Source organism: Balaenoptera borealis (assembly GCF_965194805.1).
Source record: "Balaenoptera borealis genome assembly, chromosome: 19".
Taxonomy (NCBI): domain Eukaryota; kingdom Metazoa; phylum Chordata; class Mammalia; order Artiodactyla; family Balaenopteridae; genus Balaenoptera; species Balaenoptera borealis.
The window spans coordinates 62,564,439-62,582,922 of NC_138878.1; the positions used below are offsets into that span (position 1 = coordinate 62,564,439).

The following is an 18,484-nucleotide window of genomic DNA, read 5'->3' on the forward strand; positions in this document are numbered from 1 at the left end:
TTTTTTATTCCACTATAAACTTTATTTTATTTAGAAAAGCAAAAGACAGCCGTAGGTATTTCAGAGAGTGCAGCAGAGTGTAAAGACAAATACAAAAGACACCTGGGATACAGCTGGCTGGATTCTGCCTTCTGGACACCGTGGATCTCACTGCAACTGACTAGGTTTGCTTTGGCTTTGGGAGGTTCAGAATCAAGTCTGTGGCCGCCTCTGGCACCCCGGCCACTTCAACAGGCATCCTGTGGACTAATGTTTTATGCTGGTTTCATCTCTGTTCATCTGTTTGACAAGTGTGACAGGAATTGTGCCGAGGACACAAGGGGAACAAGAAACAGTCCCTGCCCACAGGGGCTTACGACCTAACGGCGAGGCAGAGAAATAAACAGTCGGCACAATACAGTGTGACGAGTGTAACCAAAGATGTGAGCTCGCAAGCTCAGTGTGGTGTGGGGCCCGCAGGATGCAGGACGGCCACCTGACCCAGCTTCAGGGTGGCTGAGAGGGCTTCCCGGAGGAGGTGGAGCCTGAGATAAGGAGACGAGGACGAGGTGTGTCAGCCAGGCAAGATGAGACCTCTTTTCTCAACACCTCATTCAAGTCCCTCATCTGACCTATCTTTCCTCCTTTGAAATTCTATGTCCCACTGTCCGTTCCATTCACAAGTCACTGCTCTATACTGGTTACACTTATACCAGGCTGCTGGCTCCTTGAGGATGGAGATTCTTCAACCTTAGTCTTTTCTCCCTGCACCTATGACTGTGCGTTGGACAGAGTTGCCGCGTGGCACCCCGGCTGGGAGACAGGTGGTTCTCAGGCGGCTCAGTGCTTCTCCAGCTCTTGGAGGCGGGTGGTCGTAGTAGATGGAGAGAGTCTAGGACACACAGGCGATACACACAGAAACCACACCTGCGAGGCTGCTGCCTGGACCGGAGCGCTGAGAATCCTTTCTATTCGCTATGGTGGAAAGTCAAACTGCAGAACAGTTCTCTCAACAGCACGACTGTTTGAAAGAAAGAAAGAAAGAAACACGTATTTCATTGCAACCCCCAACGGGACAGACTCACGTCCCCAGCCCCGCTGTGCACCCTCGGGGCAGCCGGCTCAGTCGAAGGTGATGCGGAAGCTGCGCTCCTGCTCCTTGCGGCGGCCCTCGCACACCTTGGTCACCTCCTCCACCTTCCTCTGCAGCAGGGCCGAGTTCTGGTCGATCCACTGCAGCGAGTCCATGTGCGCGTTGAGGATCTTGCAGATCTGCTGCAGCGGGTCGCTGGTGTCGGCGGGGCCCCCCGACGTGTTCAGGTGCTCGATGATGTCCTTGAGGTCCTGGGCCATGCGCTTCAGCTGTGCGTCGATGTTCTCGGCCAGCTTGTAGGTCTTCTCTCGCTCCTCGTCGGCGTGCTGCAGGTACACCGTCCCGCTCTGCTCCTTGACCGACTCCTCCAGCGGGCTCAGCAGGTCCTCCAGCTCCTTCTGCTGAGACAGGATGAAGTCGAGCTCCTGGTCCAGCCTCTTCTGGTCCAGCTTCACCTTCTCGACCTCGCGGTGGAGGGTGGTGATCTTCTCCCCGTTCTCGATCAGCGTGCGGTCCCAGGCGTTGACCTGCGTGGCCTGCTGTAAGAAGTGCCGTTCCTGGTCCTCCAGCTCCAGGCTCCACTTGTTGATCAGACTCTCCAGCTGGGCGTAGGTCATGGCGGGGCTGGCGGACACCCCGGTGGCTGCACTGGGGCCGGCTGGGGCGGTCCCGGAGGCCGCTGTGTTGCTGGGGATCCCAGCTGGAGCCAGTGGTTTTATATTCAAGGAGAAGCCGGTGGCGGCAGTGGTGGCGGTGGTGGTCGTCGCCGTGGAGGCGGTGGAAGCTGCTCCAGGGGCCTTCAGGCTGAAGCCCAACGTCCCCACTCCGGGCGTCCCCGCCGTGGTGGCTGGGGCACAAAGGGAGAGCCCGGTGGCAGCAGACGAAGTTGGAGCGGTTGCCAGTGAGGCAAAGAGCGAGGGCCCAGCACTGGTGGTAGCGGCGGCGGGTGTGGAAGCAGCCGGCTGTGTGGCCCCTGCCCCAGTGGCCGCTGGCGTGGCCGGCGTGAAGGGCAGCCCGGTGAGGGCCGTGGGCTGGGCCGAACTCCCCATGGAGCCAATGTTGAAGCCGGAGGTCCCGGTCTGGGACGTGCTTCCACCCGTGAACGAGAAGCCCCCAGGTGTGGTGGACGGGGCAGCAGACGTGGTGGTGGAGCCAAACACAAAGCCGGTGGGCGCCGTGCCCTGGGCTGACGTGACGGCGCTCGAGATGGCATTGGTGAGGGTGCTGCCGCCGAGCCCAAAGCCGCTGGGCTGCGTCGTGGCCGGGGTGGCAGCCGCGCCGCTCAAGTTTAGCTTTGGGCTGTTGATCCCTAAGGAAAATCCAGTTGCTGCTGCTGTAGGAGTTGTGGCTCCAAAACTGAATCCTGGGGTCTGTGTCGCCGGAGCCTGGGTGGTGAGTGAGAACAGGCTGGTGGAAGGGGTGCTCGCGGCTGGCTGGGAGGGAGTCCCAAAATTAAACCCGCCGGTGCCAGATGTGGAGAAGGAAAACCCCGTAGCAGGCGTGGTTGTTGCTGTCTTTGCAGCGCCGAAGGTGAACCCGCCTGTGGGGGCCCCAGTGCCTCCAAAATTAAACCCGCTCATGGCTCCAGACTCTTGTGGCAGCAGCTACTCCGGCTCCCAAAGCAAATCCACCGGTGTCTGCAACCTTGGAGAGATTTTTTAAAGCAGAGGAAGTGACATGATCAGATGGCGGTTTTGGAAAGGCAACCTCGGCGGCACGACGGAGCCGTCTGCAGGGTGGCAGGACTCGATAATTCTGATTAAACAGCCACCCTTCCTCTTCTCAACGTGTAGCCTAACCGGGCCCTGCTGAACTAGGAAAGAAGGACCGGGGTGCACAGCCCGTCCCGGGGGTCAGGCACTAGGAGCTGGAGGTGCTTGGGCCGCTCATGGCCACAGCCAGCACCAGTGGGAGCCCTGCTGCCAAGGAGGGGAAGGCCGAAGAGCGGGCGCCTGAACCGACCTCAGCCCCTGAGGAGGAGGTCGGATTCGAGGCGCTTCTGGCGAGCGGGGCTAGAGGCACACAAGCACCTTTGGGACCTGCTCCGCAGGCCTCCCTGCTGACTGCAAGTGGGTGGGGGTAGGCTGATTCGGCACAGTGCCACCCCACGTGCCCTTCTGGACCTCACAGAGAGACGGGCCCCAGGAAGCTGAGCCGTACGCCAGGGCCTTGGGTGCCAAAGGCCCCCTCTGTGCACACCCCACACCATTTAGGAGGATGGAGGGAATGTTGGCGCAGTCCCTCACCCTCCTTCTAACTCAGGGGTGGGCATGAGACCCGAGTGCTCAATCAGAGCGCTTGGCACCCCCGGCCGCAGAGACTTGTTCAAGGGGACATGGAGATGCGAGTTGGCCAAGAGATCTCCCCCGGGTTTCTCTCCAGGTGCTACAGAGGGGCCTCCTCCACCTGCAGGTGCAGGGCACAGAGGATGAGCACCGGGAGATGATGAGTTGCCACCAGAGAGCGCACAGGAGAGAGGGCGGGGGAGAGAGCGCGAGAGCCCCAGGAAATCCAGTCCTGCTCACCTGCCCCACTCCGTCCTCCTCAGAAGCGCCATGAGCCAGCACGCCCCTGTTCAGTTTAAGCTGACTGAGTTCCATAATTTCTAACTGAAAAAGCCCTGAGCAGAGCCGCCTGTTAGCTGGAAAGTCAAAGGTGACTCGGAGAGGAAAAGGTCAGTGGGTGCGAGTGATCACACGCTGAGCACCAACCCTCAGGCGGGCTGCTCACGGACACGATCTCTCACTACTGTCTGGCGGCAGGGGTTATGTCCCCACGTCCAAGATGAGGAAACTGGGCTCAGAGGGCTGTGGTGACCTACCAGGAGCTGACCCCAGGCCATGGGCCTGATCCACGAAGCTCCTCACCCAGCGCGGGCACCAGGTGACAGGGCATTTCCCTGCACCGAACTAGGGGATCAATTAGGTATCAAATATAAGGGAAGATCTGCATTATACCCACTGACACGGCCTCTAACTATATTCAAGAAATGCAGGAAATGACAACAAAGGGAAGCAGAATGCAAATTTACTAGTTCAGTGTGATCTTAGCTGTGGAAAAACAGAACTACTCTGAACAAAGAGAGTTGGAAAGAAATACACTGACATGTGACTGGGGGCTGTCTTTGGCTGGTGGGACTACAGGTGGATGGTCTCCTTGCTAATTTGCAGTAGCTTCCAAATGTTCATTCCATCTGTATAATAGACACATAATTGATAAGCTTGGTTTTTGAAAGAGACCTTCGTATTACAGGGTGTAAATATACTCTGAAGAACCAGAGAACTTGTGTAGCCAGATTCTAGAATCACAGTTCGAGCGGGACAGATGGGGAGACTGAATTAAACAAACCTCCCCTAGGCTGGTGCTCAATCACACCTTGTCTTGCCCCAAACGTGCCTTGGGTGTGGGGAGGGGCTGGACACCACAGGCTGGGCTCAAGGAAGCAGGGGAGCCGGCATGTGTAAATACCACCATGCCAGGTCAGGACCAAAGATGTGGTCCTCTAGAGACACCCATGTCGGACTTCCCTGGTGGCACAGTGGTTAAGAATCCGCCTGCCAATGCAGGGAACATGAGTTCAAGCCCCGGTCTGGGAAGATCCCACATGCCACGGAGCAACTAAGCCCGTGCGCCGCAACTACTGAGCCTGCGCTCTAGAGTCCGCGAGCCACAACTACTGAGCCCATGTGCCACAACTACTGAAGCTCGCGCACCTAGAGCCCGTGCTCCGCAACAAGAGAAGCCACTGCAATGAGAAGCCCATGCACTGCAACGAAGAAGTAGCTCCCCGCTCACTGCAACCAGAGAAAGCCCGCGCACAGCAATGAAGACCCAACGCAGCCAAAAACAAATAAATAAATAAATTTATATATAATAGGGGGCTTCCCTGGTGGCGCAGTGGTTGAGAATCTGCCTGCCAATGCAGGGGACACGGGTTCGAGCCCTGGTCTGGGAAGATCCCACATGCCGCGGAGCGACTAGGCCCGTGAGCCACAACTACTGAGCCTGCGCGTCTGGAGCCTGTGCTCCGCAACAAGAGGGGCCGCGATAGCGAGAGGCCCTCACACCACGATGAAGAGTGGCCCCCACTTGCCGCAACTAGAGAAAGCCCTCGCATAGAAACGAAGACCCAATACAGCCATAAATTAAAAAAAAAAAAAAAAAATTTAATATATAACAAAAAATAAAGACACCCATGTCCTACTCCCTGGAACCCGGGAATATACTACCGTATGCGGCAGAAGGAATTTTCTGATGTGATTGAATTAAGGATCTTGAAACGGGGAGATAATCCTGGGTTAAACAGTGGGCCCTAAATGTCACCATAAGTGTCCTTATAAAATGGAGGCAAAGAAAGATTTGACTAGAGAAGAGACCACCTGAAGATGGAAGCAGAGACTGGAGTAACGCATTTTTAACTTGGAGATAGAGGAAGGTGCCATAAGCCAAGGAATGCAGGTGGCCTTTAGAAGCTGGAAAAGGCAAGGAAATGGAATCTCCCCTGGAGTCTCCAGTAGGAACCAGCTCTCCTTGATTTCAGCCCAGTGAGAATGATTTTGGACTCTGATCTCCGTAAATACAGAGAATAAACGTGCATTGTTTTCAGGTGCTAATAAGTTTGTGATAATTTGTGAGAACAGCCATAGGACACGAATACAGTTGGGGAGTAGAAAGTGTCTGACGGATACGAAGGGGGACCCCGTGACTCCCTAGGGCGCCCTGAGACTCAGCGTCCTCATCAGGAGAGCGGGAGTGGCCCCTGCGACGCTGAAGCATGGCCGAGCCGGGAGGGAGCTGGGTGCGGTGCTGATGGCCTCGGTCGCTGCGCACAGGCACGCACTGCGCCGTCACTCTGGGGCGAAGCTGGAGAGGAAGGAAGGGAGGCCGGGGGTGGGGGGGGTGGTGGAGGTGGGCGTGAATCCAGCTGTGAAGTGCCCAGGAAAAAGACCTGGAGGTTGTGGCTGACCTCAAGTTTAACACGAACTCACGGTCAGCTGCCACTCTTCAGCGGGCCTCAGGCTGCATGACCCATTCCAGCGTCGAAATGAGCATGGTTCTGGGGCAGCCGACCCCGGCCCCGACAGCACTGTGCTACGTACCCCCTCCTCAGCCAACTTCACACCTGTGCTACGAGGAGGTCGGGACGATGGCCCCAGCGCACAGATTGGGGAGGAGAGGCTCAGCCGGAAGTAGCCTGCAATTCCACCCCACGGTGGGCCCTAGAGCCCCGCCCCTGCACTGAAAAGCCCTCTGCATTTCTACTTCATCAAATGCGCACCCCCCGCCATCCCGGTTACAGGGCAAGCAGCCCTGCTTTGGGGGCATGGCCGCTATTCTGCACCCCAGCTTCCACCCCACACCCTCATGTGCTTCTTTTCCTTTCATTTAAAAGCAGCTGCAAGACGGCTCCCTGCTTTCAGGCACGAAGCTGGTCTCTAAGCCTGAAGAAGAGACCCGGGCTGGGACTCTGCTCCCGCCACTCACTAGCTGTGGGTCCCGGCGCAGGTTGCTCCTGAACCGCTCTGCGCCTCAGCTTTCCCACCTGTAATGAGGATACTCTCCTCACACGCTGAAGAATAAACAAGGTCATGGCTGAGGGGCCGCGTGCCTGGCCCAGAGAAGGCATCCGCCAGTCCTGTCTCCTCTTCCCTCTGCCTACGTAGCTGCCCCTCCACCTTCCACCGCAGACCCCTGGTTTTGTTCGGTCTCCTCCACACAGCCATGTGCTTCTGGGGAGAGGCGCCCGGGGCCGCCCGCCCTGAGCCAGCAGACCTCAACTGGCTTCCTCCGACCCACCACCTCCTGGGACATACACTCAAAATGTAAGCTGATCAGATCACCAACACCAGTCTCTCTCCAGGGGCGGGATCATGACCTTGGCCTTTTTACAAAGCTCTTCTGGGGGCTTCCGAGAAAGGCCTCTCACTCTCGCCACCGCAAGTGCCTAAGCCTCCGGGACCACCGGCGCCCGGCCCTGCACCAGTTCCCTTCTTGCTCAGAGACGCCCACGCCCCCCGGCTCACTGCAGAGCCACCTCGAGCTGGGTCTGCTGCCAGCAGCCAGAAGCATCCGAACTGCTACACCCACGTGCCTCAGTTCTCAAGACCTCACTCGAGAGAGCTTCTGCTATTTATAAGCTGCAGCTAAAATTTTTCAGAAAAGCATTTATAGAAAGCTCTTTGCTTTTTATACCACAAGAAAAACAATCTCCCGTGGGGCCTTGTCTGGTTTGACGGTTCTCTATTTATTAAACGCCTCATCTGTTTCCAACACCTCGGATGCCAGGGACCTACTGAGAGTGGTGAACACATACTGATCCAGCCCACCCTGTGTGTTACGGCTCACTTATTCCTGAAAGCAAGTCCATTTGACGAATGGGGAGAGTGAGGCCCAGGAAGATGACCTAAACCCTGAAGGCAGCCAGAGACGCAGCAAACGTCGGTTTCAGTACCAGGGCTGCAGGCAGGGGCGAGGCTGGGTCACAGGTAGTGGGAGCAGATGCCTGAGCTGAGCGCTGAAGGACGAGGGGTCAGCCCTGAGACAGGGAGGAGGGCCCGGGTGGAGGCAGAGAGAGGCTGACCAGCAGGTGTGGCTCTGGGGCCTGAGTGCGCCGTCGGCATGGGCTGGAGGGAGAACGGCATGGGCTGGAGGGAGAACGTGCACAGGGCAGGGCTGAACCCTGCACATTCCAAAGAGAGGGCTGGCCCTTGCCCGGCTCTGGGGAGGGAACCTCCAAGCCCTTGGACCATCCTGCCTGACAGAGTCTCTCTAAGGTGGGCCTTGGGCCACACGGCATCAGCTTGCCCCGTGAGGGGGCTAGAGACTGCATAACGAAGGTGACAAGGTGCCTGTGTGACTGTAGCTAAAACCACCCCGGACAGCAAGGCTTCTCTGGTGGGCAATGTCCCGCGTGTGCTCACATTGCTGCTGGAGGATTAGCCCTGTCTGTGTGACTCCCCTGGGAGAAGACAACTGGAAGCTTCCACCTGGTCTCTCCCGGACTCTGCCCCGAATACCTTTTCCCCTTGCTGATTTTAACCTGTTTTGGTTTTGCTGTAATAAACCATAACTGTAACAGCTTTGCTGAGTTGTGATCTGTCCTTCCAGCAAATCACAGAAGCTGAGGGTGGTCTTGGGGACCCGTGACCACATTCATGTATGGTGCCACGTGATGTGAAGGGAGAAGCTGGCAGAGCCACCGATGTCACGATAATGGCCAGGCTTTATCCTGAGGGAGCCACAGAGGGACTTTAAGGCGGGGGGAGGCGGGGACTAACATGGTGGGGGATGGACTGGAGCAGTAGAGGCTGGAGGTGGGGCAGCTGGGAGGAGGCTGGGGGACGGTCTAGGCCAAGAGCCCAAGGCCTGAGCCAGGACCCTGTGGATGGAGAAGAGAGAATCCCAGGTTGGGACATGTATATATCTGCATCAAAATGAGACAAAACCATTATATAGATAGTTCTGCAGGGTCTGTCCCAGTTAACAAAGCCACCGACGACCAGAACTTTGGGAGTTTCTCATAAAACATGGCTGAACAAATACACACTATTGTGAGCTGTGAAAAAAAGAGAAGCAAAAAAAGCCCTCTGCCCTCTGTGAGGGCTTTTCTACTTTTACCAAAGGGGTGAGCTTTCCTAAAAGAGAAGCTGATGCTGCTTGAGGGCAAGCGGGGAGGTACAAAAACTGGAGAAGTGGTGCCTTTTCCTGGGAAGAGGGGAGGGTGTGCCCGGGCCAGGTGCTTGGAACTGGGCAGCTGCGGCTGGGGTAGTTGGGGTAGTTGGTCCACGTAGGACCCAGGCCCCGAGTGAGAAGTGGCTGCCTTGAGGTCACTGAGGGTGTTACTGGCAGAGCCACCAGCCCCGCATTTGCCCTCATTTTCCAAACCACATCCGGCCACCTGCATGGCCCTGGGGCGTCTGGGATTCCCACCTACAGACACAACTCACCCCCAGCTTCGAGGACCAGGGTTCTCTGCCATCACCTCCACCTTCGCTCAGGTCCACTAACCTTTAGTTCTTCTGCCTCTCCAAACCCGAACTTCATCTACTTTATTCACTCTAGCATTTACTCAGTCCTACCCTGTGTACAGTGACGACAACACAGAGAGGAAAAATGGTCCGTCCCCCGAGGGGGGAGTCACAGAGAGCACACAAATTCTTTGCAGTACAACAGTCGTTCATACAACAGGTATTGTTGATCACCTGCTATGTACAGACACTATTCAAGGCCCCGAAAATATGGCTGTAGATGAGACAGAGGAGTCTCTGCTCTCGTGGAGCTACATTCCAGCGGGGGAGACAAACAGGAAAACAAGACACAACAGAGAAATTACATGGCGTGTTAGAAGAGGATCAGTGTCACGGAGAAAAGACCAAGTGGGGCAAGGTAAGGGGAAGAGGGGGCCCGGCGCAGGGGTGAGGGGATTAACAGAGGCGGCCAGAGGGAAGAGCATCTGAGACCAGAGGGAGGAGCCAGAACAAAGTCCTGGGGTGGGACCAAGACAGCAGGAGGCCAGTGTGGCTGGAGGGCAGGCAGGCGGCACTGTTACTGAGCCCTGGGCTCTCCTTTCCCTCCCTCCCTACCCCAGCCCCTTTTCTTAGACACCAGGAACAGGGGTGTTTGGGAATGAATATGGGGGGACCTCAGCCTTGGACCAAGAAAAAAAGAAAGATTAAGAAGGGTATGGGGGAGGGGTTGTGTGTGGTGGACAGAATAACAGCCCTGAGACATGTCCACACCCTAATCCCAGAACCTGTGAATACGTGACCTCACATGGCAAAAAGGGACTTCACAGATGTGATTAAGGATCCTGAGATGGGGAAATGATCCTGAATTATCTGCGTGGGCTTTCAATGTAATCACGAGGGTTCTTAGTGGAATCAGGAGGCAGAAGAGGACAGCCAGAGGGACCGTGACCGTGGAAGAACGTTCCGAGAGCTGCTACATTGCTGCTCTGAAGACAGAGGAAGGGGCCATGAGCCAAGGAAAGCAGGTGGCCTCTAGGAGCTGGAAAAGGCAACACCCAGGGTCTCCCCGAGTGTCCAGAAGAAACACAGCCCTGTGCACCCATTTCAGACTTCTGACCTCCAGAACTGTAAGAGGAAATATTTGTGTTGTCTTAAACCGCTAAGTTCGTGGTAACCTGTTACAACAGCAATAGGAAACTAATACAGGGGTGGGGGACAAATAAAGAACAGGGCGGAACTCAATAAAGAGAAATGGATGGGAAACACATCCTGGAGTTGGGGTTGAGAAAGGGGCAGGAGGGAGGGGCGACGGGGCCAGGGCAGGCCTGCCTCTGTGCGTCGGGGCCGAGGACACAGGGGTGTTGCGATCGCGGGACCCTAGCAGCTGCGGAGCTAGTGGGGAAAGAACAGCTGTGATCCTGAAAATCCAGACATCCCCGGCCACTGGGGCGACCTCTTCGGGGCGTGGATGTGACACCCAGCAACGACAGGCCACGTATGACGGAGGGGAGGGCCAGGGTGGCCTGGGAGCAGCAAGGAGGGCTTGCGGTTGTGACGGTGTCAGCCCCACAGGGCGGGATTTCCCTCTGTTTTGTTTATGGCTGTACCCCCAGCACGTAGAGCAGTGCCTGGCATGCAGCAGGCACCCAATAAATAATTGTGACTGACCGACGGCCTGAGAACTGATACTAACTACATTTACTGAGTGCCACCTATGTAAGCGGTACCCGGCCAGGAGCACTAGGGAGCAAGCAGCACACTGAACCCTTCCTGGATGGGAAAGAAGCTCAGAGAGGTGAAGTCACTTCTTCAAGGTCACACAGCGGCGAACACTAGTCCCAAGAAGGGAATCGAGCTCCTTCTGGGGCAGGGGAGGGGGAGATGTCAGAATTAAGTCTTAATGGAGGAGTGGGGTGCTCTGGGCGGACACGCGGCCGAGCAGCCGAGGGAGAGACACAGCTCCAGGGCAGCTTCTGCACAGCTACGGCCGGAGCAGCAGGCTGAGGGGGAGTGGGGTCGAGGGCCGGGTCACAGAAGCAGACTGGCAGCCAGCCCACACACCGGACACAAAGCCGGGACCCCGCTTCCCTCCCAGCCCCACCGCGGCCCGTCACCTCCTCACCTCAGAAGTGACTCTCCCACCACGAGGCTCATCCACCGGGGCAGAGGCAGCTGCCCCACATCCACCCCTTCCTTCGTAACAGAAACTCTCTTTCACTGGGGGCAGCAACGAGTCCAGCCAAAGGACTCCATGTGCCACGGCTCCTTAATGGGGCCCAGGTCTGTCTAGTCCACTGATGGGCCAGGAGGAGGGCAGCAGGCCTGCAGCGGTCATGAGAAGGCCAGCCGTGCACTTCCGTGAGCTCTGCGCACAGAGGACTTTGCCCATCCTCTTCTGCCAGTCGCCCGGCAGGACACAGCCCAGCAACGACAAGTGGGCGCTGCAGCCTGTCGGCCCGAGCGCCTGCTCCTCCACTCCTAGCCCTGGGATCTTAGTTCTAAGTTCATCCCCCAGGCCTCAGTTTCCTCATCTGAAAAAAGGGGATGACGGCTCCAGAATCATACAGTCTCTGTGAAGATGAAATGGTCTAATCCGTGTCAAGCACTTAGCACCGTGTCTGGTGTATCCTCGGGACCCAGGAAATGTTAAATTAATGCGGTTCTGGGAAGTAACGGGAGCAACCGCTCCTGGCATTCTGCCCACAGCCACCTGGTGGCGCCAACAACGCTGAGCCCAGACAGTGCCCAGGCAGGGCAGGAGCTGCCTGTACCAACTACATTTTCCCTTTGGAATTAGCTATTTATTTAAGACTTGGAGGAAGTGTGGCCACGGGCTCAGAGAGACCAGAGGAGGGGAGAAGACATGGGAGAGACAAGGCAGGAAATCAGAGACTGAGGGAACCGCTGCCCCCTGGTCGTCATCAGCCCAGCCCAGCGCTGCTGGGCGCGGCCCTGCCTGGGGAAATGTGATGCCCGTTGAGGCTCAAAGGCCCGGCCCGGCCGGTACCTTTGCTGTGTTAGTGCAGGGACTCCCTGTCCCCTGCCCCCCACCATCATCTCCTCTGGGTTGTCTCACCAACATGTGAGACACTGACTCTTGCTTCTTAAATCTCTCTTGAATCGGATCCCCTACTCTCCCTTGAGTCAAAGAAAACCCCTCTAAACCTCAGGGAACGGATGAGCCCAGAGAGCCTGCCCTTCAAGAATGGAAATCAACTGATCAGCGACGAGCAGCTTGCCAACCAGACCTTAGACAAGGCAGAGTCTCAGGCTCCAGAGCGGCGAGGAGGCCAGTGTGGCCAGACCAGAGCACGGCGTGAAGCCTCGAGAGAGTTCTGAAGTTCCAGGATCTGATTTACATTTTGAAAGACTTGCCCAGGTTGCTGGGAGGTGGGGTGGGGCAAGACGCCAGCAGTCGCCTGGCGGGGGCCGGTGGTGACCTGGGCCACTCTGTCTGGCTCTTACACAACCACCCTGCCTGGTGGGCCCGGCCAACCCCAGGCACAGGAAACGGAGCCCCCGAGAGGGGCAGAGAGGCTTTTCTAAGCCAGTCTGCAGCAGGGAAACCTCAGCGCTCCCCTCCATGTAAAGGCCATCTCTCTTCCCCAGCACAAGGCTCCCCAGCTGCGAGGGTGGGACAGAGACCAGGCAGATGCAGCTTTCAACTGCCCTCTCACCTCCTTAAGCCGCCTGGGGTTCCGGCCCTAATTTCCTCGGGCCTGTTCCTCCCTGTGGATGGGCACACTGCAGGTTTCTCACCCTCCCAGGTATCAATATAACGAACCCATGTTAAGCATTAGAGACCTGTCTGGACAAACAGGAGGTGTGTCTGTCTGTCTGCTGTGGGGAGGGGAGGGGATGTGGAAAGCCTCACTGCCTGTCCTGGTCACATGAACTGATCCCTAAATGTCCCTGCATACTAACTGACCAAGACACAGTGTCACATGTGTTCCATTTCCCAACCCACCCAATGACATACTGGTCATTTTTTAAAATGAAAATTAAATTCTTTTTGTGAAGAGATAGTTTGTTCACATGGTTCTATGTTCCAAAGGTATAAGAGGGACTTCCACGGTCTCTGTGATCCTCCCCTGCCCCACACAGCTATCTTTCTTCCCTGCAGACAAGCTTTTAAGTTTCTTTTGCCTCTTTCCAGAGATTTTCTTTTTTTCTTTTTAAAAATAAAAAAATAAATAAATAAATTTATTTATTTATTTATTTTTGGCTGTGTTGGGTCTTCATTGCTGCGCGTGGGTTTTCTCTAGTTGCGGTGAGCGGGGGCTACTCTCCGTTGCGGTGCGCGGGCTTCTCATTGCTGTGGCTTCTCTTGTTGCAGAGCAAGGGCTCTAGGCGCACAGGCTCAGTAGTTGTGGCTCGCAGGCTCTGGAGCGCAGGCTCAGTAGCTGTGGCGCATGGACTTAGTAGCTCCGCGGCCTGTGGGATCTTCCCAGACCAGGGCTCGAACCCGTGTCCCCTGCATTGGCAGGCGGATTCTAAACCACTGTGCCACCAGGGAAGTCCCTTTCCAGAGATTTTCAATGTGTTTAAGTAAATGCAGTTTGCACTCTCCCCCGCTGTACACAAAAGGCTGCATATGCCAGGAGCACTATTCTGCACTCTGCTTCTTCACTGACTATACCTTAGAAGTCATGTTAAGCAGGCTCATCATCCTCACTGGATGGAGGAGGAAACGCTCTCACAGGGGGACTGCCTTGCACCCCTCGGCTGTTTGCTCCTCGGGTTGCCTCCAGCTGGTACCTAAACACTTCTTGGTCTCAGAGGTTCTCAGTCATCCCTCTTCTTCCTTCTTTCACTGGAAAATACTCTCTCTACCCCAAGAAGTCACCTCACGGCTAAAGAGCAATTACATTCTCCTTCTCACTCCTGAGGCCCAAACCTGCACCTGAAGGAGCTCAGGTGGGGGGACAAACAGCAAATTTCCCCATGGGGAAAACGAATCAGGTTAGACGTATGTGGAAAAGTCAGGAAACAACCAGAGGAGTAGATTTTTAAGGAAGATTCTAGAAGCACTCTTAATATAAAATAATAGGACTGGATGAGATCTGAGGATTACTCAGGTACTGGGTCCCTTACCTTTTTTGCCAAGAACTGTTTTGTTTCCTTCTCTTGTACTGAAAGATATTTTTTCCCCCTCTACCTCACCGCATTTTGCGTGTGTGTGTGTGTGCGTGTGTGTGTGGCCGTGCTGCATGTGAGATCTTAGTTCTCTGACCAGGGATGGAACCCGTGCCCCCTGCAGTGAAAGCGCAGTACAGTCTTTACCACTGGACCACCAATGAAGTCCCCCTAACTGCATTTTTAACATTTAAATTTTAACTACACAATCAATACATCAGTCCTCTCTTTAAAATATTGTTTTGGCCACCACCAACAAAGCTAAGCATCCCCTGGTCACTATCCTTGATCCTGGTCCCCACACCCATGAGGCACCCCGGTTAAAAGCCGCTGTGTATCTCTTATCTACGTACTTGTGCGTACCTTCATAGCCAGAGGAAAGGATTTTATTCATATGTTTTCTCTACTACACAGGGGATCATACTGCATGTGTCACTCCAAAATTTGTAGCGTTTTCAACAGGTTTTCCTCTCCTTCTAGCTGCTGTAAACCAGTCCACAGTGTGACTAGACCACATTTTATTTATCCGTGCCTCTACTGATGGACATTTAGAATGCTCCTGATTTTTTCTTTATTATAAACAATACTGCAACAAGCACGCTCACTCATGCTTTCTCGGGCACAGGCACAGACACTTTTCCAGGGCAGATCCCAGAAGAACTGCTGGCCACAGGTACCTGCATTCTGGTTTTGCTAGGGACAACCAAACTGCCCTCCAACTTGCCTGTATGTGCTTTTATTCTAACTGGCAGTGCCTGAGACAACCATTTCCCTACAACCTGCCAGCACCTGAAATTAGGAAGGTATTGCCAACCTGATGTATGAACTGCATTAAAAAAATAATAATGATAAAAGCACCAACCATTCAGCACCACTGTATGTCGGCATGTGTTGGGTAATTCACAAATATACCTCATTCATTCAGTCAACAAACATCCACTGAGACTTAGGAAAGGACAGGCCTTGGGCTGGGCAAACAAAGACAATATGGCATGGCCACCCGTCCTCAAAAACCCAGTGTTATAAATGTGATGAAGGAAAAGCTACCAGAATTGAAAACAGGTAGTCAAACAAAAACCTGTGCACAAACATTCACAGCAGCATTATTCCCAACAGCCAAAAGGTGCCCCCATCTCTAACCACCCTTTGCCTCCATCACTCCACTCCAGCCCCACAGGCCTTCTTGCTGTTCTTCACACACGCCTAAAGCACTCCTGCCTCAGGGTCTTTGCACTTGCTGTTTTCTCTCTGGAACACTCTGATGGCCCCATAGCTCACTCCCTTACCTCCTTCAGGTCTTTGCTAAAATGTCACCTACTCAGTGAGGTCTTCCCCAGCTATCCTTAGGACCCAGCATCATCTGAAATACAATATATTCCATTTACAGACCTCGTTTGTTGTCTGTCTCCCCATTAGAACGACGGCTCCATGAAGGGCAGGATTTTGGTCCGTGATCTCCACTGCTGTACCCCAATGTCTGTGACAGTTGCTGGTCACTGGGGGCACTCAGCAAATGCTTGTTAACCCAATAAACAGATCCAGGTTGCTTTGTGCCAGGTACTATTCTAAGTGCTTTCCATATACTAATTGGTTTACTTCTCACTGCTTCTACCACAGGGTAGGTGCCATTAGCATCTCCCTTTTAGAGTTAAGTAACGTGCTCAATGTCAACATAAATGTCAAAGTCAGGATATGACAAAGTTCCTGCCCTTAAATAATTCAGAGTTTACTGAGGGTAACAAAGAGATAAATTGTTGGACGACAGGTAGACACTATGAAAGAGCTTTGGTTAGAACCTACTGGAAGCCCAGGGGAGGGGCAAGGACACTGTCCTAGAGAAGGAAGGGATGTTTCAGCCTGTTTTGAAGGATGTGGAGGAGTTAGTCAGGGTGGGAAGGGGTTAGATCAATAGGTCATTCCAGGCAAAAGCTCAGATGGGCAAGGGCTGCCTTGAAGAACAGTGTTAAATGCCCTGTGTGAAAACCACAAGATGCCAAAGAAGATACACAAATGGGTGATAAGCATGGGAAAAGCACTGTTAGCCGTCGGGAAATGCAAATCAAAACCACAATGAGATACCAGTTCACTGGTGCCGCTAGGATGACAATAACAAAAAAGGTGGACAATATCAAGCGTTGGTTAGGATGTGGAGAAACTCAAACCCTCATCGCTAGTGGGAACGTAAGATAGTGCAGCCACTTTGGAAAACAGTACGGCAGTTCCTCAAAAGGTTAAACACAGAGTTATCCTATGATCCAGCAATTCTACTCCTAGGTATCTCCCAAGAGAAATGAAAACATATGTCCATACAAAACTAGTACACACATATTCCGTAACAGCCCAAAAGCAGAAACAACCCAAATGTCCATCAATTGATGAATGGATAAAATGAAATTATTATGCAGCTTTAAAAAGGAATAAAGTATCGACATATGCTACAAAACAGATGAACCTAGAAAACTAGACACAAAGGGCCACCTATTGTATGATTCCATTCATATGAAATGTCCAGAATAGGCAAATCTACAGAGAGAGAAAGCAGGTTAGTGGTTGCCTAGGGATGGGAGCATGGAGAACGACCACTAAGAGGTACGGGGTTTCTTTCTGGAGTGATAAATATGCTCTAAAATTAGATTGTGGTAATGAGTACACAACTCTGAATGTATAAAAACCACTGAATTTTACACTTTAATAAACGGAGGTGAATTATGCTTTTTTTTTGCAGTATTTCAACAAAGCCATTAAACCAACCAGCCAAGCATGGGATGCCAGGGAGGGGCTGAGAAGGCAGGGGCTGGGCAGAGCTGCTTCTAAAGATAGGATCACACTTTCTTGCGGGGATGAGTACAGCTGGTTGAGAATGGGTTGGGGAGGAGACTGTAGTTGAAATGCTCCAGTCAGCTGAGGCCAACAAGGGGCTCCAGTGGAAACGCAGCTTGGCACAGATACACCACAGATACAAGACTCAGTGAGGGGCTGAAGCACCAGGGCCAAGGGACTTTAAGAGCACCACAGGTGGACACGTGTTCTGTAGACAGAACCACACCACCTGTGCTCCCTCCCCAGCCTCTCTCTTGTAATCAACACCAGTGTCCCAGGGGAGAGGCAGTGATGTCAGTGGGGGAGGGATGCAAAGGTCCAGGTTGTGGCAGAGGCAGTTGCCATGGAGATGGCTTCTCTGGGAACCAGGTGAAAACCACCAGAGGTGGGGGGCAGGGTGGCTTTGACTCTGAGATTAGAACCAATCACAGCCCCTACCTATCCCTGGGTATCAACCACCGCACTAACACTTCTGGACACTTATTATGTGCCGTGCCCTGTTTGTAGTGCTTTACCTGTACTGACTACAACCCAAAGAGGCAGGAACTACCAGCGTTCCCATTTTACAGATGAGCAAACTGAAGTCAAGAGAACTTCAGTAACCTGCCCAAAGTCGCCCAGGTGGTTGGACTGACCGAGGCTGTCTGGCCCCAGAGCTAAGCTGGGGCATCAGGAGCCCCTCCAGTGTGACCCTTTTCACCACTACGCCCCCCCATCGCGTGCCATGTCCAGCACCCCCTTCCTGTTCCCTAATGACATCCCAGGCCATCTCTGTCACCTTCCAGACTAATTTAGTGGTGCAGGTTTCACTCTCAAATCCAATTCGGTGCCGTCTGCTTTCCCCCACTGCAGGCTAGACTCCTGATGGCTTGGAGTGAAGCGGGGGCCTCAGCTGCTCTTTCCTGCCCCGCGTCCCCCCCCCCGGCCCCTGCCGGAATCTGTTCCTGCTCTGGGTGGGGGCGGGCAGGAGAAGACGGGCAAAGGGCTACTGAACAAACCTAACAGCTCTGAGGTCTGGGGCCCTGCTGGCTGCTGGCCCTCAAAGCCCCCCGTGGGGCAGTCCTGGGGGACCTCTCAGGCCTGTGACGTGTTCCTGCTGTGGTTCCCTGCCTCTGCCTCAAACCCCCTCTCTTGCTCCCTCGGCTCCCCCTATGACTGGCCATCCCAATGGGTGCCAACCGCGTTCATTCAGGCCCTGCAACTTTCCTTTGTGCCCAAGCAAACCTGGGGGTGTGGCGCCTCCAAGGCCCACCTCAAGGCAGGGGCACAGGCTGCGCTGCAGCTGCCCTCCACCTCCCATCCCCCACTGGGCACGAGGAGCAGGTGGGCTGTGAGAAAGGGAAGAGCAGCCCTGACAGCTGGCCCTGCTACTCTCCTGCTGGGCATAAACAACTTAACAGAACACATCAGGCAAGGCCACCCTGACTGTGATGGATCTTGACACGTCTCAACACAGACAGAAAACACGCTGTCCAAAGCACAAAGGTGA

General features: G+C 54.4%; 2 protein-coding genes across 3 annotated transcripts in view; both read right to left on the minus strand.

Annotated features, from left to right (window-relative positions):
- IL4I1 (interleukin 4 induced 1) overlaps nt 1–18,484 on the minus strand; it is a 39,333-nt gene that overhangs the window by 13,710 nt on the left and 7,139 nt on the right. The window lies entirely within an intron of this gene.
- NUP62 (nucleoporin 62) overlaps nt 1–18,484 on the minus strand; it is a 25,633-nt gene continuing 7,149 nt past the window's right edge. For both annotated transcript variants that reach the window (XM_082367642.1, XM_082367643.1), the window contains one exon: nt 1–2,716. In XM_082367642.1, coding sequence (XP_082223768.1) covers nt 1,102–2,652 — 1,551 coding nt within the window. In that variant the 5' untranslated portion in view covers nt 2,653–2,716 and the 3' untranslated portion in view covers nt 1–1,101. The remainder of the gene's footprint in view (nt 2,717–18,484) is intronic.